General features: G+C 53.8%; 2 protein-coding genes across 4 annotated transcripts in view; one reads left to right on the forward strand and one right to left on the reverse strand.

The window, feature by feature from the left end:
• The window catches only part of EZR (ezrin), a 50769-nt gene extending 38061 nt beyond the window's left edge, over positions 1-12708 (forward strand). The window contains exons 8-14 of the mRNA XM_082855871.1: positions 1465-1561; positions 6823-6986; positions 7360-7490; positions 8129-8289; positions 8575-8667; positions 11443-11694; positions 11799-12708. Coding sequence (XP_082711997.1) covers positions 1465-1561; positions 6823-6986; positions 7360-7490; positions 8129-8289; positions 8575-8667; positions 11443-11694; positions 11799-11963 — 1063 coding nt within the window. The 3' untranslated portion in view covers positions 11964-12708. The remainder of the gene's footprint in view (positions 1-1464; positions 1562-6822; positions 6987-7359; positions 7491-8128; positions 8290-8574; positions 8668-11442; positions 11695-11798) is intronic.
• A 928-nt stretch (positions 12709-13636) lies between these two features.
• Positions 13637-27925, reverse strand: part of SYTL3 (synaptotagmin like 3) — a gene marked incomplete at its 5' end in the record, with an annotated part of 78364 nt that continues 64075 nt past the window's right edge. For all 3 annotated transcript variants that reach the window (XM_082855965.1, XM_082855966.1, XM_082855964.1), the window contains 6 exons: positions 13637-13812; positions 14559-14764; positions 15719-15824; positions 16744-16849; positions 18985-19155; positions 22134-22236. In XM_082855965.1, the coding sequence (XP_082712091.1) occupies positions 13703-13812; positions 14559-14764; positions 15719-15824; positions 16744-16849; positions 18985-19155; positions 22134-22236 (802 nt within the window). In that variant the 3' untranslated portion in view covers positions 13637-13702. The remainder of the gene's footprint in view (positions 13813-14558; positions 14765-15718; positions 15825-16743; positions 16850-18984; positions 19156-22133; positions 22237-27925) is intronic.

Below are 27925 nucleotides of genomic sequence, written 5' to 3' on the forward strand. Positions count from 1 at the left end.
AAGGACCGTTTTTCATGGCAGCATCTCTGAAAGGTTGCTTCTGGAATGGCATCCATGGTAAATGTGTTGAAAGAATAGGGTGGAGGAGATGAAGAAGAGGGTGGAAATTATGAGGTAAGTAGAGCAATGTGGTCTTGAAGTCATACCATAAGCTTTCCCAGAAATGCTAATTAAAAATCCGGAGTTTCGGCCAGTAGTGGACTAGTAGTGATTAAGTAGGACAGTAGTGGGGCTACTGTTAGGGTGTGTGATCTGAGAGCTCTCTTGGAACTTGGAGGATGACATGGGAAGGTGTCTGACCAGCCAGGAGAGCATGCATCACCAAGATGAGAACTAGAGGGGCAGAATCCGTATACCAAGCCCTCAGCTCATCAAGAAGATATAACAATTGTGAATATACATGCATCCAACATTAGAGCACCTAATATATTAAGCAAATGCTAACAGTTTTCTGAAGGGAGAAACAGACAACAACACTGTAAGGAAACCTTGGACTTGAACCATACCAGCCCTTTCCTTTTCCACTGGTGAATAGCTGCCCTGGGTGTAGCATGTACAGGAAACAGAAGGTGTGGTCTTTGTCATCAGACTGCTCACCTGCCTGGTTTTCAGAGAACTAAATAATAATGCAGTAATTTAAATAACAAGAATAGTTTGTGTAGCATAAGGGACTGCACGTTGGTTGAGAGGGGAAAGGCTGAGAGGGGAAAGGCGGCTGAAAGGGAGAGTGAGCTGGCCTGATGGTGCACGTCTGGGAGTGGTGGGGGAGGGAGGAGGGAGGCCCTTCCATGCGAGGGGCGGCAGTGAACCCTGTGTTGAAAGGATGGGCTGAACCAGGCAGCTGGGTCTAGGTTAGAAGGCTGTTGGATGCAAAGTTAAGGACTGTGGATTTCATCCTGTAGAAACCGGGGGTGGGGTATTGGGGCGGCAGTGTTGACATTTTTCAGGAGGGGAATGGATTGACCAAAAGGGACATTAGTCAGACAAGCAGACTGGAAGTAGGGTTCTGTAGGCAACAGAAGGAACTTGGTTGGTTAGGCTGCTGGCATGTGAGAGGTGGGATTAGGGTGGTGATGTGGGAATGAATTGCAAAAGATGGTCATGAGAGATACTTCAAACAAAGGATGAAAGGATGTGCCCGGTTAGGAATCAGAGTTGACCTCAAGATTACAAGCCGGGGTGACTGGACGTAGTAACTGAGAAAGACAAATGCCAGTGGGAGCATATCAAGGCTTCCTAGAACTTGACCCTCAGTGACACCCACCTGTCAGCTAACCTAGCACAGGTAGCAACTATTCAGTTATGATATACACTCAGTTATGATGTACACTACATAATAGGATTCTCGGGCTAGCTTTGTACTTTTTAAAATTAAACTAAAAGAAATTAAGAATAGATTTACAAACCTTTCTTAGCCAATCCAAGTACCCATCTAACTCTCTCACCTTTTTTTTTTAACCTTAGGTTGACCCCAAAGATTGGCTTCCCATGGAGCGAAATCAGGAACATCTCTTTCAATGACAAAAAGTTTGTCATTAAGCCCATCGACAAGAAGGCTCCTGTAAGTTCATAACAGTTACAGGTTACTGTTTTTCATCTTGCAGCCAAATACGTTTCCAAGATAAAGGTCAGATTTCTCTGTGTGACAAGGAGCCGGTGATACTCAGAATTACCTGTGTGTGTGTGGGCGGGGGGAAGAAGTCCCAGTAGGTTACATGGAGGGTTAAGGTCCCCTTGGGCCCTGCCACTGGGCATTGCAGTAGGAGGTTATGGTGGAACCCAGCGGTCCACCCGTCAGCAGCCAGCTGACTCTTGTCATCTAAGTTTCCAAATGGCCTTCATTCCTTATGAAGAAAAGGGCGGTTCTGAGTCATTGACCTTTGCTAAATGATAAGCATTTCACAAAGTGTTGCATTTCTGGGCTTGTGAAATGTTCATATTCGTGTGGAAAACCAGCCTGCCTCCAGGCAGTGGGCCTGGGGTGGGGTGCTCACGGCAGCATTGCCCTGGTACCCCCTGGAGCACGCACTGTGACGGTCAAGCCTCGGGGCCGGGCTTTGACTTGGTGAGCTGTCCTTGCAACTTACCCACGTTAGGATATGTCAGACTTGCTGGCCCCCGCATCCCCCCCTCCTCCTGGTACGGACTGCGCCTTGTTTTCCTCTGACTGCCCTGGGCCCCGCAGGTGGACTTCACACTGGCACCTTCACATCGGTGCTGATATAGGAAACGGCCCCTCACAAAGAAGAGCCCGTTGGGCAGTCATCCTGGGAGGACTTAGCTAGAAAAGGAACGTCATATCCTAGAATTTGAATACCGACTGTTAGCTAATAGCTGTAAAGACCGGTACATTGTGGAAATTATGTAAACTTTCAGCTGCGTTTGCTCAAAAGATTAAGACAATACGTAATGTAGAGCGGTGGAATGGGTGAGGAGTTTTGTTTTTTGTTTTGAAAAGACATGGAGGAAATTTTTTTTTAATTTATTTAATTTTGGCTGCGTTGGGTCTTCATTGCTGCACACAGGCTTCCTCTAGTTGTGGTGAGCGGGGGCTACTCTTCTTTGCGGTGCACAGGCTTCTCACTGCGGTGGCTTTTCTTGTGGAGCATGGGCTCTAGGCGCGCAGGCTTCAGTAGTTGTGGCTCGCGGGCTCTATAGAGCGCAGGCTCAGTAGTTGTGGCGCACGGGCTTAGTTGCTCCGCAGCATGCGGGATCTTCCCGGACCAGGGATTGAACCCGTGTCCCCTGCATTGGCAGGCGGATTCTTAACCCCTGCGCCACCAGGGAAGCCCAGGAATTCGTTTTCTAATTGGAAATCTGTTCTTTAAAAAACTGCCACTAGAAGAAATTCTTATCCTTCTTGGAGCCTGTCGTGAATTTTACCAGAATTACTGTTCGGAAGGAACTTGGTGTCTCATGTAATTTGGTTCCTTGGTTACAGTGTTCGGCTCAGAGAGGCACGTCTGGGAGCCCTCCAGGGCTTGGGCACCGCATGGTGACGGTTAACGCTCAGGGGACAGCGTGTGGCATTGCTGTCCAGCTGCTCCTCCCACGAGGGGTTAGTCCCGAGGAAGGGAAAACCAGAGGTCTGGACGCTGTGTGTAGAAGTATCGTCTTCACTGAAAGACACTTTCCGTGTTCCTGCTGTTTGCAAACTCATGACCCCTGCTCCATGGGCAGTTGCACAGCTATTTTAAATTAACAAGCGTTTAGTACAGGCTCTCCAGCTCCATGGTAACAGGTCACATTAGTATGCAGCACCGTGAACCGAGGGTAGTAGTGTTTGTTACCAGTGTTATGTGGGCAGTGAGATGGGGCAGTCAGAGCGAGAAGATCCTGCGATCCTGTGTAGGCTACTGTCTGTTCATGAGACGTTACTGATTGTTCAGAACATTTTTTGAGAAGTGACAGAAGCAGGAATTCTGGGTAGACTGTTTAAGAATTAAGTTGTATGTTTTTTTTCACATTTGGTTTAAGTTTAGCTTCCAAAAAGCTGAAGAATATTGTACAATCACAAGCTCCCAGGCAAAGGCAGTTGCGGTACATCTGGTTGAATTAGCCGAGTATACTTTTGCTATAATCTGGTTTTATGTGAAGCCATCACTCTGAAAGGGGAAAAAGGGAGAGAGAAACATTTGCTGGTCACATGCCGCGTGTCAGGCGCGATACTAGGATGGTGTGCACGGCGGAACAGGACAGGTCCCGCCCCGTGAGGTGTACACGCCAGTGAAGAGATGGGTGAAGACAAACGAAACAAGTAACGTGCTTTGTGGCAGAGAATTTAACAGTGCAGCTGTACTGAGTGACAGGTCGGGGGACGCAGATGAGAGGTGGGGTGGGCGATGGCCTCAGGTGGGTGGGTCTGGGGGGGCCTCACGGAGGAGGCGTCCTCTGCTTGGGTGCCTTATGGTGGGGGCTGGCTGGGGGGACGGGTCCCTTGGGGCCCGCACATCTCCCAGGGCTGTTCTGCGCAGCCGCAGGCAGGCTTAGCGCCTGGGGCGGTAGAACACCACGTGTACAAGTTCACGCCTTTACGTAGAAGACAGAAAAGGAGACCCGAAAGGTCGCGTCACCACTCCCGCGGAGGGATTCCTGAGCTTGCGTGGAGGGCGGTCCCCTGGGCAAAGCCCCCGGCTCAGCGCCGGCCCCGCACCTCAGCCAGGCAGCTTCCGCCCCCGGCCACGCGGGTGCCGCCGTCCGGGGCCGTGATCTTGACTCCTGTGCTGCTCAGTGCCTGCCTGGGTGGCTCACGGGGCCGAGACAGCTGGCTCCACTCGAGAATGGGCCTTTTGTTCCTGCCCCACGGGAGAGGCGGAAGGATGGAGACCTGCACGTGACAGCAGCGGGCCCTGCCCAGCCTGCGCAGAGGGCGGCCCCGGGGCTCCCGTGTTCACCCGACAGCTTGCCAGGGCTTCCCTCCTTCCTCCTCCGTGTCCTTGGGGACTTGGGTTCGCTTTCCTCATGCCTGGTTTCGGTTTTTAGGACGTCGTTCTCTGCCAGCTAAGATGGCCTGCCCCAGGTCTCATCAGGAGGCCTGGGCTGGAGACGTGGATTTAGAAATCTCTAAATAAAAGCTTCTAGTTTTTGTTTTTAACTTGAAGTCAGGAAGTGGCCTCCTTCAAGGCGGCACGCGAGGGCTCCTCCACCTCCCGCGAAGCCGTGGATGCTCTCGCTCTCTCTGGTGTTCACAGGCCCTGTCTTCGGGCGACCGGACGCTGTGGGGAGTGTCACCTGCAGTTCTGACCCTTGATATTTTTTAAGTGACGTTTTTCTGAAGAGGAGTTCGTGCTAATTAGAGTTTCTTTACAAATACTTAGGAACCACAGTCAAGACCCATTTGGGTAGCATGGCTGTGCAGCCGTAGCAAGAGATTATTTTCTCTTTGTGTAATAGGAGACAGGTGGGTAATAAAAATACCCGCTTCTCCCAGCTCCGCAGACACCTCCTTCGGAAACCTGATGACTTAATAACAAGTGTGTGAAACCCCAAGGAGAGCCCCCCTCCGCCCAGGAGGTCCGTGGGCTCTCAGGCTCGACATTACTCTCTCCTAGCATTTTTGGACAGGTGTACCAGACTGAGGCACTAAGCAGGCCCTTCCTGGGCCTGTTGCTCAGCTCGCGCGGCGTGCTCCTGGGACACACGGCACCGCTTCTTGGCCTCAGCCACCCCGTCCCTGTCGCAGTGGTTGGCATCTGGGTGCTCAGGGCCCTGTGCCTCAGAAGAGAAAGGAAAGCGGGAAGAGGAAGCAGATGCGCCTTTTCCCATATATGTATATTTTTTGGCCGTACGCGGGCCTCTCACTGTTGCGGCCTCTCCCGTTGCGGAGCACAGGCTCCGGACGCGCAGGCTCAGCGGCCACGGCTCACGGGCCCCAGGCGCTCCGCGGCATGTGGGATCTTCCCGGACCGGGGCACGAACCCGCGTCCCCTGCATCGGCAGGTGGACTCTCAACCACTGCGCCACCGGGGAAGCCCTCCAGTAGCTTTTAGCAAGAGTTTCTAAACTATACTGCTCCTCTGTCGCCTCTGTTAATTACAGGGGTAATCAGGAGCTAGGAAACAAGACCCTGTGTCATCCGTGTCCCGGACTCGTGTGGTCACAAGTCATGAAGCTCTTGGATGCTGTGATTTTATTCTTGTTTTTAAGAAGGCTTTCCAGGGCTTCCCTGGCCCGTGAGCCGTGGCCGCTGAGCCTGTGCGTCCGAAGCCTGTGCCCCGCAGCGGGAGAGGCCCGCGTACGGCAAAAAAAAAAAAAAGGCGGCTTTCCAGTAGCGGTTTTGTAAGACAGCCCGAAGTCTGAGGCAGCTTTCATTGTGCCAGACGCCTTTGTAAGTCCTTGTGAACATTTTCTGAGTTAATCCTCACAAGACCGTTAATTGTAGCTGAAGATGCTGAGGGTCAGAGTGACGGAGCGACTCGCCCAGTATCACGGGGTCAGATGCGACAGTGCCGCGGGAACTGTCAGTCACCAGCAGATAGTTGTTCCCTGGGCACATTGGTCTGGTCCTGGGAACGCAGAGATGAATGAACGTGGCCCAGCTCTCCAGGGAGCTGACTATCTGTTGGGGGAGAGAGAGCGGAACAAGCCAGCGGGGCAAGGCACCAGCAACGCCGCAGCTGACCTCTCCATCAGGTGCGGGGGGCACAGAAGTGACAGCCGTGGAGGAGGAGAGATCTCGTGGAAGTGCTGTGGCCTCGGGTGTGTGGGATTGGACATGACATGCCAAGTAGGAGGGACTGTGTGCGGATGTGCTCACGGTGTGAAAGAGTGCAGTTTAGGTGAACAAGGGGTGGGTCAGGGCCGGAAGGCCTTCACGTGCGCCAGCCCAGGGCGTTTGCACCTGGTCCTGGAGCTGACGGGCTGGCATCAAAGTTCCGCCGGTGACCCTAGCGGTGCGCTGGTAGCAGCATGGGAGGCGAAAGGCTGAGACGGAGGAGACGGAAGCTCAGTGAAGTAGGAGAGGCTGTGCTGTGCGGGCAGGAACCGGGGACGGACAGGGCTGTGGGGCTGGAGAGGCCGGACGAGGATGTTAGCCTGAAGGCCGGGGGGGCTGGGCCCGGAGCAGCTTTGTGGTCCAGCCGTGAGGTTCAGCACGCACACCCCCTCTGCTTGTCCTGCAGAACGTGCGCCCCGCGGCACCAGGAACATCTGTCTGTCATTCAGGGTCAGTGGCTTTACCTTGAACCCCCTTTCTGGCCCGTACTCTCTGCTACGTTTGTCCTTTTCGAAGAGGTATCCAGAAGTGGGTGAGGTCGGGTTTGGAAGAAGAAAGCCAAAGGAAGGCGTTCCCCTTGTCGCAGTCTGCCCTGTTCTCTTCTGCAGGACTTCGTGTTCTATGCCCCCCGCCTGCGAATTAACAAGCGGATCCTGCAGCTGTGCATGGGGAACCACGAGCTGTACATGCGCCGCAGGAAGCCCGACACCATTGAGGTGCAGCAGATGAAGGCCCAGGCCCGGGAGGAGAAGCAGCAGAAGCAGCTGGAGCGGTGAGCAGGGGCGGGCGGTGGCAGGAGGGCCGGTCGGGGCGTGTTCTCCCGGGCACGGGGACGGGCAGCCGTGTCTGCGCTGCTCCCCGCAGAAGGGCCGGCGGATCACAGTTTGCAGGGCCGCAGCTCAGCCCTCGGAGCTGTCTTGCTGTGGGCAGGGCAGAGCCCGAGGTGGAGAGCAGTCAGGGCACCTGGGGTCAGTGCTGTCACCAGTGTCCTCTGCTGGATGGACGGGCCCAGGGCCTGGACTGGACGCTGGGGACGGCCGGTAACCAAGACGCAGCTGCCCCTCATGTGCCTGGGCTGGGATGACCAGGCCGCTGTGCGGAGTCTGAGCCTCCTGTGCCACCACCGATTCCCCTCCCGGAAACAGGCAGCAGTTGGAAACCGAGAAGAAAAGGAGAGAAACCGTGGAGAGAGAGAAAGAGCAGATGATGCGTGAGAAGGAAGAGCTGATGCTCAGGCTCCAGGACTACGCGGAGAAGACCAGGAAGGCTGAGAAAGGTGGGCGGGGCCTCCGCCCCGGGGGGCTGGGACGGCAGGGCCGACGGTCGGCACACGCCAACCAGGAGGGAACCCCGTCCCAAGGACACACATCCCAGTTAAGCACACACCCGAAGTAGAGACTTGCAGAAGAGACGTGATAAAACGGTTGTAGAAAATAATTCTGTATTTTATTAACGCCTGTGTGGGTTCTGTGCCGAATGCTTTATGCACAGTAATCCTTTGAATTGCCCCCAGGCCTGTGAGGGGAGGGCTGAATTATCCCCCGTTTCTGATGTGGATGTTAAGGTTCCATGAGATAGAATGCTTGGCCTGCGGTCTCCGGAGATGTGCTGCATCTCCCCCGCTATAAGCTGAAACCCAGGTGAGCGGTGCAGATGCTGAGTTTCTGGGGAGAGCAGCGCAACGAGGGTGCGGCCAGGGCCTGGCCGGGGGAGGGCAGTTTCACCACCGTGAGCGTTCCCTTCAGTGTCCCGGGGAGAAGAGGTCCCGGCACCGTGGAACTCGGTCCACCGCTTTGCAGCGTTGGTGTGTTCACGCTCGTGTCCCATCCGGTCCCCTCTGGGTGGGAATTCGGGGCAAGACTGCAGGGTCCCTGGCAGGAGCCTTGAGCAGCTCTGGTTCTGCGCTGTGTCTAGAGCTCTCGGACCAGATCCAGCGAGCCCTGAAGCTGGAGGAGGAGAGGAAGCGGGCGCAGGAGGAGGCCGAGCGCCTGGAGGCCGAGCGCCTGGCCGCTCTGCACGCCAAGGACGAGCTGGAGAGGCAGGCGGCGGATCAGATCAAGAGCCAGGAGCAGCTGGTAGGGGGCGCGGCCACAAGGTGCTCAGTTACAGAGAGGCCGCCTCTGGGGATTGAAAAAGTGACACCCGCCTTATAATAATTGGTATTGGGGCTGTAAGGTGACCTGCCTGAGGGTGTAGGGTGGCCCGTGGGGAGGGGGCCCAGCGGTGGTTGGCCCTCGGGCGGCGGGTGGAAACCGCTGGACGGGGACGCGGCCATGTACCAGAACACGTGGCCCTCCGTTCGCGAGTGGCGCCTGCCGAGCGCGTCCCGGAAATCACCTTGGCTCCGGCCCCTTTCCCAGGCCACGGAACTCGCCGAGCACACCGCCAAGATCGCCCTCCTGGAGGAGGCGCGGCGGCGCAAGGAGGACGAGGTGGAGGAGTGGCAGCTCCGGGTGAGCGCTGGCGAGGACGCGGTGGGTGGGCAGCAGGGGGACGAGAGCCACTTGCTCACCGAGCTCTGGCTGCCCCCATCAGGAACTAGCTTAGTGTGGGATTACGCGGGTGTCCCCAGCCGCGGCCCCTGCGCGGAGCCCCCCATCAGGAACTAGCTTAGTGTGGGATTACGCGGGTGTCCCCAGCCGCGGCCCCTGCGCGGAGCCCCCCATCAGGAACTAGCTTAGTGTGGGATTACGCGGGTGTCCCCAGCCGCGGCCCCTGCGCGGAGCCCCCCATCAGGAACTAGCTTAGTGTGGGATTACGCGGGTGTCCCCAGCCGCGGCCCCTGCGCGGAGCCCCCCATCAGGAACTAGCTTAGTGTGGGATTACGCGGGTGTCCCCAGCCGCGGCCGTGGTCCCTGCGCGGAGCCCCCCATCAGGAACTAGCTTAGTGTGGGATTACGCGGGTGTCCCCAGCCGCGGCCCCTGCGCGGAGCCCCCCATCAGGAACTAGCTTTGTGTGGGATTACGCGGGTGTCCCCAGCCGCGGCCCCTGCGCGGAGCCCCCCATCAGGAACTAGCTTTGTGTGGGATTACGCGGGTGTCCCCAGCCGCGGCCCCTGCGCGGAGCCCCCCATCAGGAACTAGCTTTGTGTGGGATTACGCGGGTGTCCCCAGCCGCGGCCCCTGCGCGGAGCCCCCCATCAGGAACTAGCTTTGTGTGGGATTACGCGGGTGTCCCCAGCCGCGGCCGTGGTCCCTGCGCGGAGCCCCCCATCAGGAACTAGCTTTGTGTGGGATTACGCGGGTGTCCCCAGCCGCGGCCCCTGCGCGGAGCCCCCCATCAGGAACTAGCTTAGTGTGGGATTACGCGGGTGTCCCCAGCCGCGGCCCCTGCGCGGAGCCCCCCATCAGGAACTAGCTTAGTGTGGGATTACGCGGGTGTCCCCAGCCGCGGCCCCTGCGCGGAGCCCCCCATCAGGAACTAGCTTTGTGTGGGATTACGCGGGTGTCCCCAGCCGCGGCCGTGGTCCCTGCGCGGAGCCCCCCATCAGGAACTAGCTTTGTGTGGGATTACGCGGGTGTCCCCAGCCGCGGCCCCTGCGCGGAGCCCCCCATCAGGAACTAGCTTTGTGTGGGATTACACGGGTGTCCCCAGCCGCGGCCGTGGTCCCTGCGCGGAGCCCCCCATCAGGAACTAGCTTTGTGTGGGATTACGCGGGTGTCCCCAGCCGCGGCCCCTGCGCGGAGCCCCCCATCAGGAACTAGCTTAGTGTGGGATTACGCGGGTGTCCCCAGCCGCGGCCCCTGCGCGGAGCCCCCCATCAGGAACTAGCTTAGTGTGGGATTACGCGGGTGTCCCCAGCCGCGGCCGTGGTCCCTGCGCGGAGCCCCCCATCAGGAACTAGCTTAGTGTGGGATTACGCGGGTGTCCCCAGCCGCGGCCCCTGCGCGGAGCCCCCCATCAGGAACTAGCTTTGTGTGGGATTACGCGGGTGTCCCCAGCCGCGGCCGTGGTCCCTGCGCGGAGCCCCCCATCAGGAACTAGCTTTGTGTGGGATTACGCGGGTGTCCCCAGCCGCGGCCCCTGCGCGGAGCCCCCCATCAGGAACTAGCTTTGTGTGGGATTACGCGGGTGTCCCCAGCCGCGGCCGTGGTCCCTGCGCGGAGCCCTCCTGCCGCTCCCAGCGCCGGTCCGCGCGTGGGAAGACCTGGATCCTGGGGGTCTCCGGGCTCTGCCGGGCCGGCGGCCTCGCCTCTGAGGCTCGGTTTCCTTGCAGGTCGGGACGAGCAATACCCGACTCGTAAGGACCCCCAGGGGTTTAGTCAGTTTTCGCTGTCATCGTGAGAACCGCGTTGGTTCCGGCGTCAGGGGCGCCTGTCTCCATCTGGGAGCCCCCTTGCGTACCGGGACCGTGCTGTGGGTCGGGTTCAGAGTGTAGACCATGGCCAGGCCGTGGGGCTCCTCTCCCCTCCCCAGCTCTTTCCAACGCTTCCCCCTCCGCGGTGGTCCCTTCTGGGGATGGCCGGCACCTCCCCCTCATGGGTCTTCACCCCCGCCCCATCCCCCTACTCTAGCTGTGTGCAGAACACTTCAGTCCTTACGTTTTCGGAGCAAGTGCTCCTTACAAAGCATTAAATGAGGAACTGGTTACAAAACGGGAACAAGCTAAGCGCGTCTCGGGGTCAGGATGGTGACGAGGTGGGCGGGGTTGAGGGTGCGGACCCCCAGGAGTTGCTGGAAGGACTACTGGGTGGCAGGTAAGAAGGGCTTGAGCTGGGGGCTGGCAGGCCGGGAGGGGCTTGATAGCGGCGCCGCGCAGGGGAAGAACAAACCGAACACCAGCATGCTGGAGTGCTCCTCAGTGGCTGGAGGGTTTGCTTCTTCGACAGTTTTTTCAAAAGTATATGCAGTGAACATATACAAGGACTACAGACATAAAGAAGTTACAGCACTTAGAAAAATGTCAAGACCTGGTGTGACAGTTTCTCTTGGTGCCGTGGGCACAGCTGATACCTGCTCAGGGGATCCGGGTCCGCAGACCTGGAAGAGGCTGCACAGACCAGGGCCACCTGCTCAGCCACATTCCTGGCGCCTGTGCTCCGTGCTGCTTCAGGCCAGGCGCATCTCCAGCCCCCAGGAGAAGGGAGTGGGGGGAGGGAGCGGAATCCTTCTTCTCTTAGCACGGACGGTGGCCTTCTTGTAGAGCAAAGGCGGCTCTTAAGAAAATGGTCCAAACGCGAGGTTCCCCGTGAAAGGTTCTCAGCTGTCCATTAATCTGCCTTCAAAGGCCAAAGAAGCCCAGGATGACCTGGTGAAGACCAAGGAGGAGCTGCACCTGGTGATGACCGCGCCCCCGCCGCCTCCGCCCCCAGTGTACGAGCCCGTTAACTACCATGTCCAGGAGAACCCGCAGGAGGAGGGCACGGAGTACACAGGCTACAGCGCCGAGCTGTCCAGTGAGGGCATCCTGGACGACCGCAACGAGGAGAAGCGCATTACCGAGGCCGAGAAGAACGAGCGCGTGCAGCGGCAGCTGAGGGTGAGCGGGATGGGTGCGGGGCCGCTTTCCCCACGGAGCGGGGGGGGGGGGGGGGCTGGCTCTGTGTGGGGCCGCGAGCTGACCGAGGCTGCTTCGCGTTGCAGACTCTGACCAGCGAGCTGTCCCAGGCCAGAGACGAGAACAAGCGGACCCACAATGACATCATCCACAACGAGAACATGAGGCAAGGCCGGGACAAGTACAAGACGCTGCGTCAGATCCGCCAGGGCAACACCAAGCAGCGCATCGACGAGTTCGAGGCCATGTGAAGGGCGCCGCCGCCCGGGCTCGGCGGAGTGAGAGGGCCGCTGGCCGACTCCTAACGTGTACTTGTATTGATCGTTCTCGAGACCTACAGCCCTCATCGTCCTCCAGGCCCTTTAAAAAGAGAGTAGTTATTTCAGTGGGAATGTTCTAGGGCTGGGAGTTTATTTTTCCCAACTGTATCATAGTGCCAAACAGGCCTGATTTTTATTTTTATTATCATTGAATCACTTCCTGTTTTATGCTTGGAGCAGGGCTGAATCAGTTAAGATGCCTGTACTGTCTGAATAACTAACTCCGTGCTGGCATGTGTGATAAAAGCCACATCGTGGCTTATTCTGTGCCATACTTTTTTCTATTTGAAATTAGCTGAAATTGATTTCTTGTTGATTTCTATGAAGGATGCATCTTTGTATATTTGGTTTTTGAAGGATGAAATTTTTGAAAAGTCCGAAGTACTCTCTCACACACACTTGCACACACGATATCCTTCCTCCAGGCCTTCAGTTCAGTTGATGAAATCCTGTGATCATTCGATCACTCAGGATAATTTTTTTTCTTTCTTTTTTATGCTTAACAGCTAGAGGGCTACATTGTTGGACTTATACACCTAAATAATCAGCTGTAGAGTACAGTATTTATATGTAAGTGATGAGATGGGTTTGTAACATTAGTTTAAAAAAGGGAAAGCTTCATTCTGTATATTTTGTTACCTTTTACAGAATAATAAAAATTACATATTAAAAACCACGTAACCATAGCACTTAATCTGATGTGACCTGAGGGCAGCAGTGAAGCTGATTAACTGTTGTAATCTCATCTGGGAAAATGGCTTTTTACTTTTAAGCGTTCCTTGTGCATGTAATCGACTACGCGCAATTTGAATTTTCTATCAGAGCTGCTTGTTTGGAAAATGACTCGCAGGCTGTTCTGATAATTCAGACTCCAGCCCTGAGGGCCCTTCTGACCCGGTCAGCATCTCGGTCCCTCCACAAGCACAACCTGTTCCGACCTCCTTCCCTTCTCGACCACGTCCTTGAAAAGGCGGCAGGTGTCCGTCGGTGCCACTTCTGCTCACTCGCGTCCTGCCTTTCCACGCTCTGCTCGGTCCTTTTCCTTTCAGGTGTCCTGTGAGGATGAACCCAAAGGCCTGCGGGATGCGGCGGCAGGCGTCTCTGGGCAGGTGCTGCTGGAGCAGCCCTTCTCGGACTCAGCGCCCGCGCAGCCTGGCAGCCGCGCTGTGTGGGGCTGGGCAGCCCTCGGGTGACCTTAGCGCTGACCCACCGGAAACGGGCATCCCTCAGCACCCCGTGGGGACGGCTGACCTCCTCCAGAAACGGTTTTCCACGGCGGAAATGGTAGGAATTGACTGCCCACCACGTCCTTCTTTTCCCTTTGAAACGCACATAACAAGGTCATAATTTTTGCTATTTGGTAAGCACAGGGAGACCAGGGTAACTGTTGAACATTTATTGAAATCGGGTCATTTTCCACATCTCTCAAAGCACAGATAACCAACCTGAGACCTAACTAATGTAGCATCGATGATGGTGCCGACTAGATACACACAGGAATGTGGAAGAACGTCTCAGCCGCAGGACGGCTGTAGACGGGGAGAGCTCACACTCCCCAGGGCCCTTCGCCACCCTCCACCCCCGTACCCGTACCCGCACCCGGACGCCCAGCCCCGCAGCCGACCATCAGGCCCTGGCACCTGAAACCCCGCTGCGCCCGGAGCCTCCGGTCAGTGCAGGGTGAGGGTCATGTCTGTCCACAGGTTGGGGCTGGAGAGCACTTTCTGCCACTGGAGCTTTGATTGTGAGCACGAGTCTGCGCCGCCCGCTGGCTCTTCCCCTGTGTGTGAGCAAAGGGACAGATTAGTGATGGCAGCCAGGGGACACGCGCCGTCCTTTCGCAGTTTTAAAAAGGACCAGCAGCAAAGTATACAGTAACTTTTCACCAGAACAAATGTGCCCCGCCACAGTTAAGGAGAGGAGTTCCTTAGAGGAAAGGGTGTTCTTTGGACAGTGTTCCTTTTTAAACAAATTGTAATTTAACAGCGAGTCTCGTTTCTCTTCAGTGGTCTCGGAGGCTCTGGGAATGTGTGCGGGTGTTTTGGTTGTGACAGTGTTTGGGGGGCCCTGCTGCCCCCCCACCCCCACAAAAAGCCAGCAGCACTTCTGCTGAGCGACACTGAAAAGCGTCACCCTCTAGTCCCTCTATTAATGAAATACTTTCTGAATTGCCAGTTGTTTGGGTTAAGAAGATATTCTCCTGTAAGAAAATAATCCTTTTATGATTGACGGCCAAAAACAAAAGCAAATGCTGTGCCCAGCCCATTTTGAGACCTTGAATTTTTGTTTCTTTAGCAGAGCTAAATCTCATTTAAATCGTTGAAATGTTTTGCTGTATTACCGCTCAGTTGTAAAGTAAAAGCTAGAACTAAGTAATTTCCGTTTACGATGCGTCAGGCAGTTTCACAGCCAGTAAAGCCACCTGCCATCATGGAAACACTTTTTCTTTTCATGGTAGCCGTGGAGGTGGGACAGTGACTAAGGATCACCGATGCAGCTTGGGCCTTAGAGATATCTCAGACTCACTGGAACCAAGCCTGGCGCCTCCCAGCAAGCGGTCGTTCACACCGAAGGTGGCCTGGTCCCAGACGGTTAATTCCAGGGTGGACTGCCTCAGCTGAGAAGGGGTGACCCCTTTGAAAACGAAGGCGTACTTCCACTGGGGACAGGCTTGCTTCTTCAGGACGGGGGACTTCAGTCTCAACCTCTGCTGGTCTGGCAGAGTGAGACAGCTGCACGAGGAAATAGATTCAAAGCCTGTAAGCTCCGCCCACCACGCGGCCCCCTCTCTCTGTTGGCACCTGCTCATCAGTGAGCCTAGGTGCTCAGAGAAGCGCTAAACCCACTGCAGAACAAAAATCCTGAGCAGGGACAAGAGGGAAATGTGCGATTCGGCCACGCGGCCTCTCACGCTAGGATGTTCCAAATTCCTCTTAGAGCTGAATTCTGTCCCGAGTACTCCGTTAAGGGGACTTCGGGCTTCGAGGCCACGTGGCCCTTGTCTTAATCCGCCTCCTTGGTGTGACGACCACCAGGCCACAGCGAGGCTCCTCAGGCCTGCTACCCAGGGACCAGGACTCCGCACACACGTTGTCTCCTTTGCCCTGCTCTCAGGAAAATAAATGCAGAAGGGCTAAGTCACTTGCTCAGGGCCGTACAGATAAGTGGAAGGAAGGCTTAGGAGATGAACTCAGTTCTGTGTGGATGAGGTAAGCCATCATTTTTCCATTATGTCACTGACTGGGGATTTAGCAATTCTGTATACTTATTAATGGCGTTTGCTTTACTTTTGGAGACACCATTACACCCGAAGTGAGTAAGAATGAAGCACGCAGTCATCCGTCTTACTGTTGATCCAAGAGGAGAGGTTAAGCTAAAGAAATATTTAGCAACCACACTGCCTTCCACTTGCTCTCCACTCAGTCCCTAGGGCTGAGTTACTGATGTCACAAGGACTGACAAGATTTGGGTTTAGTTTACAATGTGGTATTCCAAAGCCAGCCTCAGCACTCCCAAGTCCCATGAATTCTTGGAAACGCGTCTTTAACACGCATTATGTCAGATTTTCACAGGCAAGCTAAAGTAAGTTTAAAACGGCTGATACGTTTTGGTGTTCCCTTACAGAGACTATGCCATATGTGTGATACATCATCAGTAAATCATATTTGATTAAATGTAATACTTACCCCTTAACAAATGAGTTTAAGGTACCATCTGAGCGCACAGGTAGATTCTGGGCTCGCAGCACTACCAAACAGAGCTGACCGTTACGTGATGGCTCGTCTCCCGTCCCTGGAAGGAAAGCTGGCATTCACCATCAGCGCTACTTCTGCGGCCTGCAGTGGCACCAACCCAGACTGGCAGCTTAACCAGAGGGTGGGCTGCAGCCCTCAGATCCCGAGAGCTCGCGGGCAGAGGAGCACATGCACCACTGCACGGGCAGCATGGCGGCAGCGGGGAAGGACTTAAAATCCAGGGAACCAGAAGCTGCCGAGAGTAACAAGGGGCCAAGGAGAGGCGGCAGCAGGGGCGCGAGCCAGCTGTGGCCAGCAGGTTGGGGAAGAGACCTCTGCTGACGGGGGCTCCCGTGGACCACGGCGGGGTGTGCTGCTGGCCTGCTGGGGCCCTGTGAGCCCGGCAGCAGAACCCCCTCTTTGGGCAGACAGGAAGTCACGAGTCACTTCGCGGAACTGCCCCTCCTCCCGTCTTCACTCTCCACCCTCGTCTTTTCCACGTGCCCCACGTTATGAGTCGGTGACGTCTCCTGAAGCTCCTTGAGGACCCTGATCCTGCCATGCAGCTGCTGCTCACGTGGCCCAGGAGCAGGGAGCCGGTCACTCGGAGCCTTGCAGGCGCCTGAACCTGGAGTTGGGGACCAACTCCCGGCCGTCACGCAGGTGGTCAGTCTGCGAGGGGGGCCCCAGCGGGACTGTTGGCCCAGGCAGGCCAGGCAAGCCGGCCCCCTGGGAGGAAAGCCTCGGGGCAGGTGTCCTAGGAGCCCGTAAAGCAGGCACCGCGGCCTGGCTTTGGTCGTTCCTTTCCCTTCCGAGCCGAGGCTTCCAGAGAACCCGCCTCCCGGGCTGGGCTTCGCGGGTTGGGTGGGAGTTATTGGAGCTCGTGGGATCGGGGGCGATGGGAGGAAACGCTGGGAAACTGCCCAGGCTCTGAGGACAGTGACAGACAAACGTTTGTGGGGCTGGAGGCCACCCACCTTCTTGAGCCTCCTGGAGCTTTCCGGGCCCTGCAGGGAAGACCAGTTTGGCCCGGACCACAAGTTCTCCGTTATTCTTGGGGACGCTGTCTTCATCTTTCTCTGCCTGTGGGAAGAGAGGATTCCCCAGAGCCAGAATCTCCTGGGCTTCTCTCACTGCCTCAGCTCTGTCCATGAGCATCCCCTTCCAACCTCCCCCTGCCAAGCCTCTGGGAGCCCCGGTGGTGTGGGCACACCTGTGGCAGGGCTGGGCTTCCTTCCGTTTGGGGACGTTTCACTCCTACCCTCACCAGCCCCAGCTCTGCCACCCTGGCAGACGCAGCCCACCAGAGGCAGATGAGCCGAGGAAGCAGAGGGGCCCCGAGGCCCTGGCACGTCCCCATGGGATTGGCCTTAAGGAAGCCTGGGCACAACCCGGAGCTGAACAAGTAAAACAAGCCCACATCGATTCCACCCAGGTTAGTAAAGGTTCGAGCTACCCGTCCGTGCCAGGGACTGCGGCAGGCACGGGAAACCGCGGGGTCCGGGGCTCGGTGCCCCCGGCGAGGGGCTCCCCCGGCTGCTGAGTCGGCCCCGCCCACCCCAGAACCCACACTGAGGACCCAGGTGGCTTCTCTGGTCGCGAGGGATTTCTGCCAGAAAGTGAGCAAAGGAAGGGCTTGGAGAGGGTGACCGTGACCCCATCAACATTTCACCCAGCGGGGTGATGCTGGGACATGTCTAGATTTGTCCGGTCCCACCAGCAGGGAGGAGCAGGCTTCCCCCTCAGCATCCCCATGGTTCCCTCCTGTCAGGACCGAAGGGGCAGGCCCGTGAGTGGGCCCTCCGCCCCTATCCAGCGTGGGCTGTCACTCCCTATTAGCTGGGATTAGGAGGGACACCTTTCAGTCTGGTGATTTCTGTTCCTCGCCTGCTTATCCAAAGGTGACCAGCCTTGGTGGCAGCCTGCCTCGACCCGAGTAAGGGGTCCTGTGGGGAGAAGGTGGGAAGGGCCCCTCGGATGCAGGGGAGACCACATCTGGCAGGGAAAATCAGGAAAGCCTTCATGGAGGAGGTGGGATTTAAGGACCGTCTTGGGCAGAACTTAGACTGCAGAAAGAATATCCAAGTGGATGTTCCCAAGTGGAGTTCTGAAGACGGGCTCGGGTTCTGAGAAGAGGAAGCTCAGGGCACCGGAGGGTGTGTGCGCGGAGGGTGTGTGTGCGGGCTCACAGACCCCACCAAGAAAAGAGACAGGAGGCCCCGGGCTTAACCCTGTAGAAACCGGAGACGCTTCTCAGGAGGGGCATTGTGAATCAGAGCCTGCCTGGCTTGGGAGAGGAAAACAGAGGTAAGATGGTACGGGGGACCCTCGTAAAGACTCAGCCTCGCTGCCAGGCTTTCGCTGGTGGGACTGCACACCCTGCTGCCATTTCTTAGGAGGTGGCAGAGCCCACATCTTCTCCCCCTTCACAATCTCACATCTTGGATCTTGGCACAGAAATGCACAAAGCAGCCGCCCCAAGAAGCGCTACCCTTTCCCCCCTGCCTCTCCCTCTCACCTGCGTGGCCACCAGCCAGCTCTGCTCTCCCAGCCTATCCGACACGGAACCCCTGGCCCTGCCTTCCTGAGGTCACTGGGTCCAGTCATTCTCACCCGTTACCGTTTGGGGAACGCTGCTTGGTTGGGAGTGAAGATACAACACACGAGAGCGCGCAGTCTGAGGCGGGTCCCACCAGCAGGGCAGCCTGCTGGCCCCAGGTGTAGACTTTGGCCCAAGAAGGTCAAGGCCTCCCCCGCTGGCAGTAAGTGACCCTGAATGCTGGGAAGCGCGTGGACCCACCAGGCCGGGTCCCTGCTTATGTCGGGGCCACACTGGGGGTGGGACTATTTGGGACCTTGAACAAACCTGAGCAGGTAAGAGTCCCCCAGAAGCGCGTGGACCCACCAGGCCGGGTCCCTGCTTATGTCGGGGCCACACTGGGGGTGGGACTATTTGGGACCTTGAACAAACCTGAGCAGGTAAGAGTCCCCCAGCCAACCCCCCCCCCAGCCCCGCCCCCCCCGGGGCCCGGCCATGAGCCTCTGCTCCCCGGAAGCTCCTACTGCAGAGTCACAGGCTGGCAGGTGTGCACTGGGTCCTGGGTCCCAGGCTGCCCAGATGGGTTTTCTCTCCTTGGATCCCCTTTGAAAAGTGGTTTTGGTTCTCGTGGTGGGATGGGGGTAGGGGCTGCCCAGACATCACCCAAAGCAGACATCACCTTGGCCTGGAGTGGATACCAGCAGGCAGACTGGGTCGTGCGGTCCTCAAAGTCCCACGTGGCCAGAGGGATGATCACTTCTCCAAGAAACACCCTCCGGGTGAGCGTGCCCAGGTGCCACACAGACACCTGCAGCTGCCGGGTCACCAGCTGGGTAGGCTCCACCTGGTACTGCGGAGGGGGAACAGAGACGGTCAACCTGGGCACCTGAGCCACAGCTCCCAGGCCCACAGCACCCAGGCCACAGCTCCCAGGCCCACAGCTCTCAGACGATTTTTAGTCTCTTCCCCTCAATTGCATGCCCATTTCCAACTCTGCCCCTTGTTCCATACTCTATCTTTAAACTCTAAATTAATCTAGTTATTTCCTTCATGGCTACACGCCCCATTAGTCAAGTCCAGGCCGACAGTGCACCGTGCTGTGTCTGCTCCCTCTCAGAACGAGCTACTTTGCGGAGGAAAGTTGACCATCCTTGGGGCAGCTGCATGGTCTCTGCACGCTGGGCAGCCCTCCTCAACTCCCTTGGAAACACAGGCCTACTTCTCTTTGGGTCCTGACTACTTCCTTTGGTTGACTGAATCTGCGTTTTAAAATTAGACCTAGAGGCTTCCCTGGTGGTGCAGTGGTTAAGAACCCTCCTGCCAATGCAGGCGACATGGGTTTGAGCCCTGGGCCAGGAAGATCCCACATGCCGCGGCGCAACTAAGCCCGTGCGCCACAACTACTGAGCTTGCGCTCTAGAGCCCGCAAGCCACAACTACTGAGCCCACGTGCCACAACTACTGAGGCCGCGTGCCACAACTACTGAAGCCCACGCGCCTAGAGCCCGTGCTCCGCAGCAAGAGAAGCCACCGCAACGAGAAGCCCATGCACTGCAATGAAGAGCAGCCCCTGCTCGCTGCAACTAGAGAAAGCCCACGTGCAGCAACAAAGACCCAATGCAGCCAAAAATAAACAAAATTAATTTTTAAAAATGTAAAAATACCATAAAATAAGACCTATTTTCCATTGCCTGTTAGGTCCACAAGGCCGTGCCAGCAGGCCCTGGATTGCTAGCTTCCACGGGGTACCAAGTGTAACCAATGCCAGAGAACAAGGATAAGGCGACAGCCAACGTCACCCAGACCTGGTGTCTTGTTTCATCCTTCCCAGGCCCCCCACTGAGTGGTCTTCAAGGGGAGTGCCAGCACCCCTTGGAGTGCAGAAAGTCTCCCCCAGGAGTGTTCTACTTAGAAAACTTGGAGGATCAGTTTCTAGATCCTCAACGTTCACATGCACTTTTCTCAAAACTGGTGAAGACAGTTCTCACACCTGGTATCTTACTCCTGTGCCCTGCCCCAGGGGTGCAACCTCAGGGGGAATTTGAAATACTGGTTTCTGCCAAACTGTTAATGATTGCTCAGCTTCTTCATCTTCCCGTCTTTTCCATCTTACACATACTTCTATGAAGGCTAAGCCTGGGTCTGTGTTGAGATGTTCTACATTTAGAATGAAGACACTGATTCTTTTCAATGCATCTGGAAAGTTCTTCACGATATTCACAGAATATTCACAATATACTAGATAAAACCGATGGATAACAGATTGTAGGTGATTCCTTTGAGATTCTGGGTGCATTTTAAAAAAGGTAGTTAAAACTTTAAAAACCGAAGTATAGGGCTTCCCTGGTGGCGCAGTGGTTGAGAGTCTGCCTGCCGATGCGGGGGACGCGGGTTCATGCCCCGGTCCAGGAGGATCCCACATGCCGCGGAGCGGCTGGGCCCGTGAGCCATGGCCGCTGGGACTGCGCGTCCGGAGCCTGTGCTCCGCAACGGGAGGGGCCACAACAGTGAGGCCCGCGTACCGCAAAAAAAAAAAAAAAAAAAAAAAAAAACAACCAAAGTATATAATGAAGTATTTAAAATAGTCAATCCTCATCTTTGTCTCGTTTCATAAAACAGGAAATATTTGTCTGCCTCTGTTTAGTACGAAACACCTTAAACCTGTGATGAGTAATTTTATATATCAGCTTATACCTTTGAGGGGGTACAGAGCTTTTCAAAATTCTGTCAGCAGGTACATGAGCAAAACCACATGAAGACTAGTGTCCAGTAATTCACTACCAGAGTGTCCCAGACAAGCAGCACCTTAGGCCCTGCCCACACTTGCTGAATCACGATCTGCTTTAAATAAAAACTCCCTTGGGGAGTCCTTATGAACATCAATTTTGTGAAGGAGTGCTAGCCCATCATGGGTCACAGCTGTACTTTTAAGTACTCTCTAAGCCTCAGTTTCCCCTATTGCTAAGTGAGGATTCTAACACCTGGCTCAGAGGGTATATAAAGTACTTGGCCACAGCAGGCGCATGGAAAACAATGGCTATTTTCATGTCTCGAACGGGACTCTTGTGCCAGCCACCCGGATGGCCCCTGGCTGGGAGTTCACAATGCTATCTGCCCAGGAAGGCAAACAAAAGTCCTCTCCTTTCTCAGGCTTGACATATGGGATCCCCGGGCTACCCACCCTTGAGTGGGTACGTCTCTGGACTATTCTTCCACCTCCCACACCCACCTGCCATCTGCACTCGCCAGACGTCACCTCCAATTTTCCATCCTGAATCCCAGCAGGAGGCACTGCCTCCCTGATCTCTGCCCTAAACCACAAGTCACATTTCTTAGCACCAAAGAAAATGAAAACCCAAACAATTCCTCTAGGCTTTTTTTTCCATAAAATGACTAGTTTTTCATAAAATAAGAAATCTAGGTATACCAGACATTATCTTCATAAAAGTACTTCATCATGATAACTCAGCAGTTTCACTTACAGGGTCCCTTACTTGAGAATACCTCCCTGACAGTCATAAAAATTCAACAGGACAAACCAATTTTAGAAATTGAGAGGCACGCAGTTTCTATTCTACCATTTTCTCGCAAATCATTAATCAAAGGCCATTCTCAAGTTCAGCAGACTCTGCAGTTTTCCTGTACAAAGGCTGATATTTATTTTCTACCACTTGCCACTGACTGACAGAGCCCTGCAGAAACGTTTAAGTGTCTGCACTTACATTTAACTGACTCGAGAGTTTAGAAGAACCATCCGCTGGACTCTGGCCCCAGGGGCCCATCCCGGGATGGGGAGACTCAGCACATGAGTATTTGTCCAGCAAGTACCTTCAAGGTCTCCTGAAAGGTCGGCTCCACCGTGTTCTTTTGGACTCCAGTCTTGCGTTTTCCCTGGGAGGATCTGTCAGGCAGCAGATAGGTCTTTACATACCTAGTGGCCAAACACAGACAGGACAGGGTGAAAAGCTCAGCGTCAGGGGCGGACAAAGGGTTCAGGAGGAGAATCACACGTCAGCGTTTTCTTTACCCTGCTTCCCGCTGCATTTGGGGTTGACAGAAAGGGCTTAGTGGCCGCCACTCAGTGAACAATGACAGTGCTGCGTGCACAGCCCCTGGCTTACACAGTCTCTGGCTGTGATCCTCGGGAATGTTCCTGGGGGTGTGAAGCTCCCTGCTTCCCTCATGCCCTACTCCTGGAATCTACTCATCACACTCCGTCACCTGTCACTGGGTGACCACCAGGGAACCAGAGGCTCCCAGGGCTCTGTGAGTGGCAGATGTCTAACCCACCTGGATGCCGAGGCTGTGTGCCAGCTTGTCCCCCCTCCACGTGCCTCTTCTCCCCAACCCGCAAGAAAAAATAGTTGAAATGGAAAGTGTATGTCTCACACTGGTTTTCCTTGTGTGGCCTCAGACACTGCGTCCTGCCTGCTGAGGACCGGTGTTCCCGAGCCCTGTCCCTGGGTCTGGAGGCCACGCCAGCAGAGGGAGCCTGACCAAGGCCAGCCCCGCACTGCCCCCTGCCCACTCCATGAAGCTCCGTCCCAGGCCGGTCCCTCCACTCAGGTCCCAGGACTGCCCTTCCTGGCTCTTCCAGCAGCTTTACTGATGCAGTGACACCACTTGCCCAGGTCCTGTACCCACAGGCTAGAAACAGGCTCAACTTTCTCAAAGCAATAAAGGGCAGGAACCCTCCCGCACCTGGGTTCCCCCTGGAGCCCCAGTCTCAGGCCTCTTCCCGCTTTCAGCAAACTTCCTGGAAAAGTACTCAAGGCTCATGGTCACCAATACCTCACTGTTCGTCGACTCTTAAATTGTTGATCATTACGAGACCCCTCACACATGTTCAACAGGAGGTATAAAATATACCTGTATAGCTTAAAGCATTACAATAAAATACACGCCCATGTATCTAGTCCTTAAGTCCTCTATTTCCTTCCTTATCCTCTGTCTGGATGTCCTATCCGTTACTGAGAGCAGAGTACTGACATTTCCAACTATTACTGTAGAACTATTTCTCCCTTCAATTCCGTCAGCTGTTGCTTCTTGTCTCTTGATGGTCTGTCATTAGGTACACAGACATTTGTAATTGTTGTATCATCTTGCTGTACTGAACCTATTAATACAGAATGCCTTTATCTTTTCTAAACTTTTCTGACTTAAAGCCGATTTTGCCTGATACTGGTACAGCCACCTTGCTCACTCTTGGTTACCATCTACATGGAGTATCTTCCACTTGTGTCTTTGGATCTCAAGTGAGTCTCTTGTAGATGGCATATAGTTGGATCTCATGTTTTTATCCATTCTGCCAATTTCTGTCTTTTGACTGGAGAGTCAAGTTCATTTGTATTTAAATTACTGATAAGAAGTACTTACTTCCGGGCTTCCCTGGTGGCGCAGTGGTTGGGAGCCCGCCTGCCGATGCGGGGGACGCGGGTTCGTGCCCCGGTCCGGGAGGATCCCGCATGCCGCGGAGCGGCTGGGCCCGTGAGCCATGGCCGCTGAGCCTGCGCGTCCGGAGCCTGTGCTCCGCAACGGGAGAGGCCACAGTGGTGAGAGGCCCGCGTACCGCAAAAAAAAAAAAAAAAAAAAGAAGTACTTACTTCTGTCATTTGCTGTTTCTTTTGCCTTATAGCTTTTCTATCCCTCACTTTCTGCCTTACTTTTTTTTTTTTTTTCCTGCGGTACACGGGCCTCTCACTGTCGTGGCCCCTCCCGTTGCAGAGCACAGGCTCCGGACGCTCAGGCTCAGCGGCCATGGCTCACGGGCCCAGCCGCTCCACGGCATGTGGGATCATCCCAGACTGGGGCACGAATCCATATCCTCTGCATCGGCAGGCGGACTCTAACCACTGCGCCACCAGGGAAGCCCTTTACTGTATTCTTTTGTGTTTAGTTGATTTTCTGTGGTGAAATGTTTAAATTCCTTTCTCAATTGTTTTGTTTTGGTTTTTGTTCTATAGCCGTTTTCTCTGTGGTTACCAAGGGGATTACATTTAATATCCTAAAGTTATAACACTCTAATTTGAATTTATACCAACTTAACCTCAGTAACATACAAGAGCTCTACTCCTTCTCAGCTCCATCCTCATCTGTCCACTGCTGATGTCACAAAAATACATCTGTATATATGTGTGACCAAAAACACAAAGTAAGAATTCTTTTAAATGCATTAGTCTCTTAAATTATCTCGAAAACAAAGTGTGGAGTTACAAACCAAAATGACAATAAGAGACCAATAATCTTTTAAAATGTCCGAAGTCATATAAAAAACAAAAAGTGGAATTACTTACCACTGTTACAATAATACTTGCTTTTATAATTGCTAGTGTATTTGCCTTTATTGAGATCTTTATCTTTTCATGTCTTAAGTTACCATCTGGTGTCATTTCATGCACTCTCTCACCTTTTGTTTAGCTGAGGATGTTGTAATTTCTCCCTCACTTCTGAAGAACAGTTGTGCTGTGTTTGTTTTTCGTTTTAGCACCTTGAATATATTGACTCACTGCCTTCCGGCCTGTAAAGTTTCTGATGGGAATCTGCTGATAATCTTATTGAGGATCCCCAGTACATGACAATGCACTTTCTTGCTGCTTTCAAGATTCTTTGTCTTTCAAATGTTGGTTTATAATGTGTCTCAGTGTGGGTGTCTTTGAGTTCACCATACTTGGAGTTCAAAGAGCTTCTTTGATGTTTATATTCATGTCTTTCATCAAATTGGGGTAGTTTTCAGCCATTATTTCTTCAAGTATTCTCTCTGCCCCTTGCTGTCTCTTCTCCTTCTGGGACACATGTTGCTTATGTTGGTCAACTTAATGGTGTCCAGAAGGTCCTTTAGGTTCTGTTTGCTTTTCTTTAATCTTTTTTCTTTCCGTTCCTTAGACTCAGTCATTTCCATCATCCTATCTTCAAGTTCACCTATTCTTTTTTTTTAAATTTATTTTTGGCTGCATTGGTCTTCGTTGCTGCGCATGGGCTTTTCTCTAATTGCGGTGAGCGGGGGCTACTCTTCATTGCAGTGTGAGGGCTTCTCATTGCGGTGGCTTCTCTTGTTGCAGAGCACAGGCTCTAGGTGCATGGGCTTCAGTAGTTGTGGCACATGGGCTTAGTTGCTCCATGGTATGTGGGATCTTCCCGGACCAGAGCTCGAACCCGTGTCCCCTTTGTTGGCAGGTGGATTCTTAACCACTGCGCCACCAGGGAAGCCCACCTGTTCTTTCACCTGCTCATACCTACCTTTGAATCCCTCTAGTAAATATTTTGTTGTTAAGGTTTTCTATCTCTTTATTGATATTTCTGTTTTGTTCATACATCATTTTCTTGAGTTTCTCCACAGCTTCCATTAGTTCTTTGAGCATCCTTAAAACAGTTGTTTTCAAGTCTTTGTCTAGTAAACCTACCATCAGATCTCTTTCAGGGACACTTTCTGTTGATTTATTTTTTCCCTGTGAATGAGCCATACTTTCCTGTTTCTTTATATGCCTTGTGATTTTTTTTGTTGAACACTGGACATGTGTCTAATAATATGTTAACTCTGGAAATCAGATTCTCCCCCTTCCCCAGGGTTTGCTGTTTTTTGTTATTGGGTTTTTAATTGGGTTTTTCATAAATTTATTGATGCAGACTGTCTCTGTGCCAAGGATCAGCCTGAAGTGTAAAATTAAGATCATCTCAGATCTTTTCTGAACCTGAACCTTTCCCTGGGCATGTGTGGTCACTTTTTAATTTTCCTTGTATATACAGTTACTCTTGAATGTCACGGTCTGTAGTATCCAGTTCCCAAGAAGGGAAAAAAGAGAAAAATGAAGAAGGGAGTCAAATAAGGGCACTGGCCCTTTAAGTACTTTGTAAATCACTTCAGCCCAAGGAGGAGGGGATTGCAACAATGAGGGGAAGTGAAACAACAATGGCTGCCTGCCGTTTTTTTTGGTACCTCTGCAATAAGAACCAGCAATCAGAGAACAGGTCCCTGATATTTGGAGGACAGGATCCTTTGCCCATCTGGCTCCTACAAGCTGTGTTCAAGGTGCTCTAGGAACACATGCACAGCTGTCCGCCAAGGGGTTGGGCATAGGGGGGGATGGGTAGTTAACACTGTGCTAAGAGCTGGAATTGACTGACATTAATCTCAATTTACCATCCAAGACTTCCCCTAGGAAGTTGAAAGCCTTCAAAAGACTCCAGAATTCCAAAATAGTTCCATCAGACAGATTCTGCCAGTGCAGCTATCTACAGGGGGAGATGGATTCCTGAGGCCTCCTACTCCGCCATCTTTCAGAATCCTCTCTTGACCATGTGTTTCCTTTACAAAGTATTGAGTTTTGTTCTAGCAGGCATTTCACTTACTGGAAACTCAGTTTGATCCTAACAAGGATTGATTTTGCTTAGTTAGGGTGGGTTAGAGAAGCCCTAATACTAAGCTTTTCTTTTCTGGGGTCCACTCAATGCCCCACTCCACTTTGACTGGTCAGAACGCCAATCCTGGGACTTCCCTGGTGGCACAGTGGTTAAGAATCCACCTGCCAATGCAGGGGACATGGGTTCGACCCCTGGTCTGGGAAGATCCCACATGCCACGGAGCAACTGAGCCCGTGCACCACAACTACTGAGCCTGTGCTCTAGAGCCCGCGAGCCACAACTGCTGAGCCCACGCACCACAACTACTGAGCCCACATGCTACAACTACTGAAGCCCATGTGCCTAGAGCCCATAGTCCACAACAAGAGAAGCCACTGCAGTGAGAAGCCCATACACAACGAAGAGTAGCCCCACTTGCCCCAACTAGAGAAAGCCTGTATGCAGCAATGAAGACCCAACACAGCCAAAAATAAAATTAAAAAAAAAAAAAAAACACACCTATCTTTCCCAGCACTGTGCAACTCCCAGATTTTTCATTCAACTTACGACCCTCCAGCAGCTCTCCTCTGACAGACCTCATGAAATCTTGTATCTGAACAGCTTAGTATTTGGCCAAAGCCTCAAGGGATCCCTATGTGGATTTTAGGTCTACTTCTCTATGCACTTCCCACCTCACCTGCTTAAGAATAATATTTGTTGAATGTTTGTTATGTTCTCAACACTGTTCTGAAGACTTAATATGGGCTAATTCAGGGAAACACCACAACAATCCTTTGAAGTAGGTGATAATATAACCTCCATGTTACAGTGAGGACACCAAGATATGGAGAGGTTGAATAACTTATCAGAGGTCAAACCCTGTAGAGAATGATAGGAGAGACCCAACATGCTTGGAAGGTCAAGGATTGAATAAATGGAGCTGATGGGATTGGAAATGAGTCTGAAGAATGGACAGGATTGCAATTTCCACTTATGGGAGTAGCACAGGGGAAACAGTCTCAGAACAAACACGGGAAAAGCCTCGTATTTGGTAAAAGTCAGGGGATCGTTTTGGAACAGTGACTATTCCAATTTCTCCAGAGCAGAAGGTACAGATAGGGGAATAAAAGACGACTAGAAATACAGGAGGAATCTGTTATGGAGAACCATAGGTGCTATAGTGAGGCACCTAATTTGTCTGGCACTGAGGAGCTACTGAAGATCTCAGAGCAGAGGAGAGTTTGATTGGACCAACAATCCGTTCCTTTCGCCTAGCTGGTCCT

Source organism: Leucopleurus acutus (assembly GCF_964270905.1).
Source record: "Leucopleurus acutus genome assembly, chromosome: 15".
NCBI lineage: Eukaryota > Metazoa > Chordata > Mammalia > Artiodactyla > Delphinidae > Leucopleurus > Leucopleurus acutus.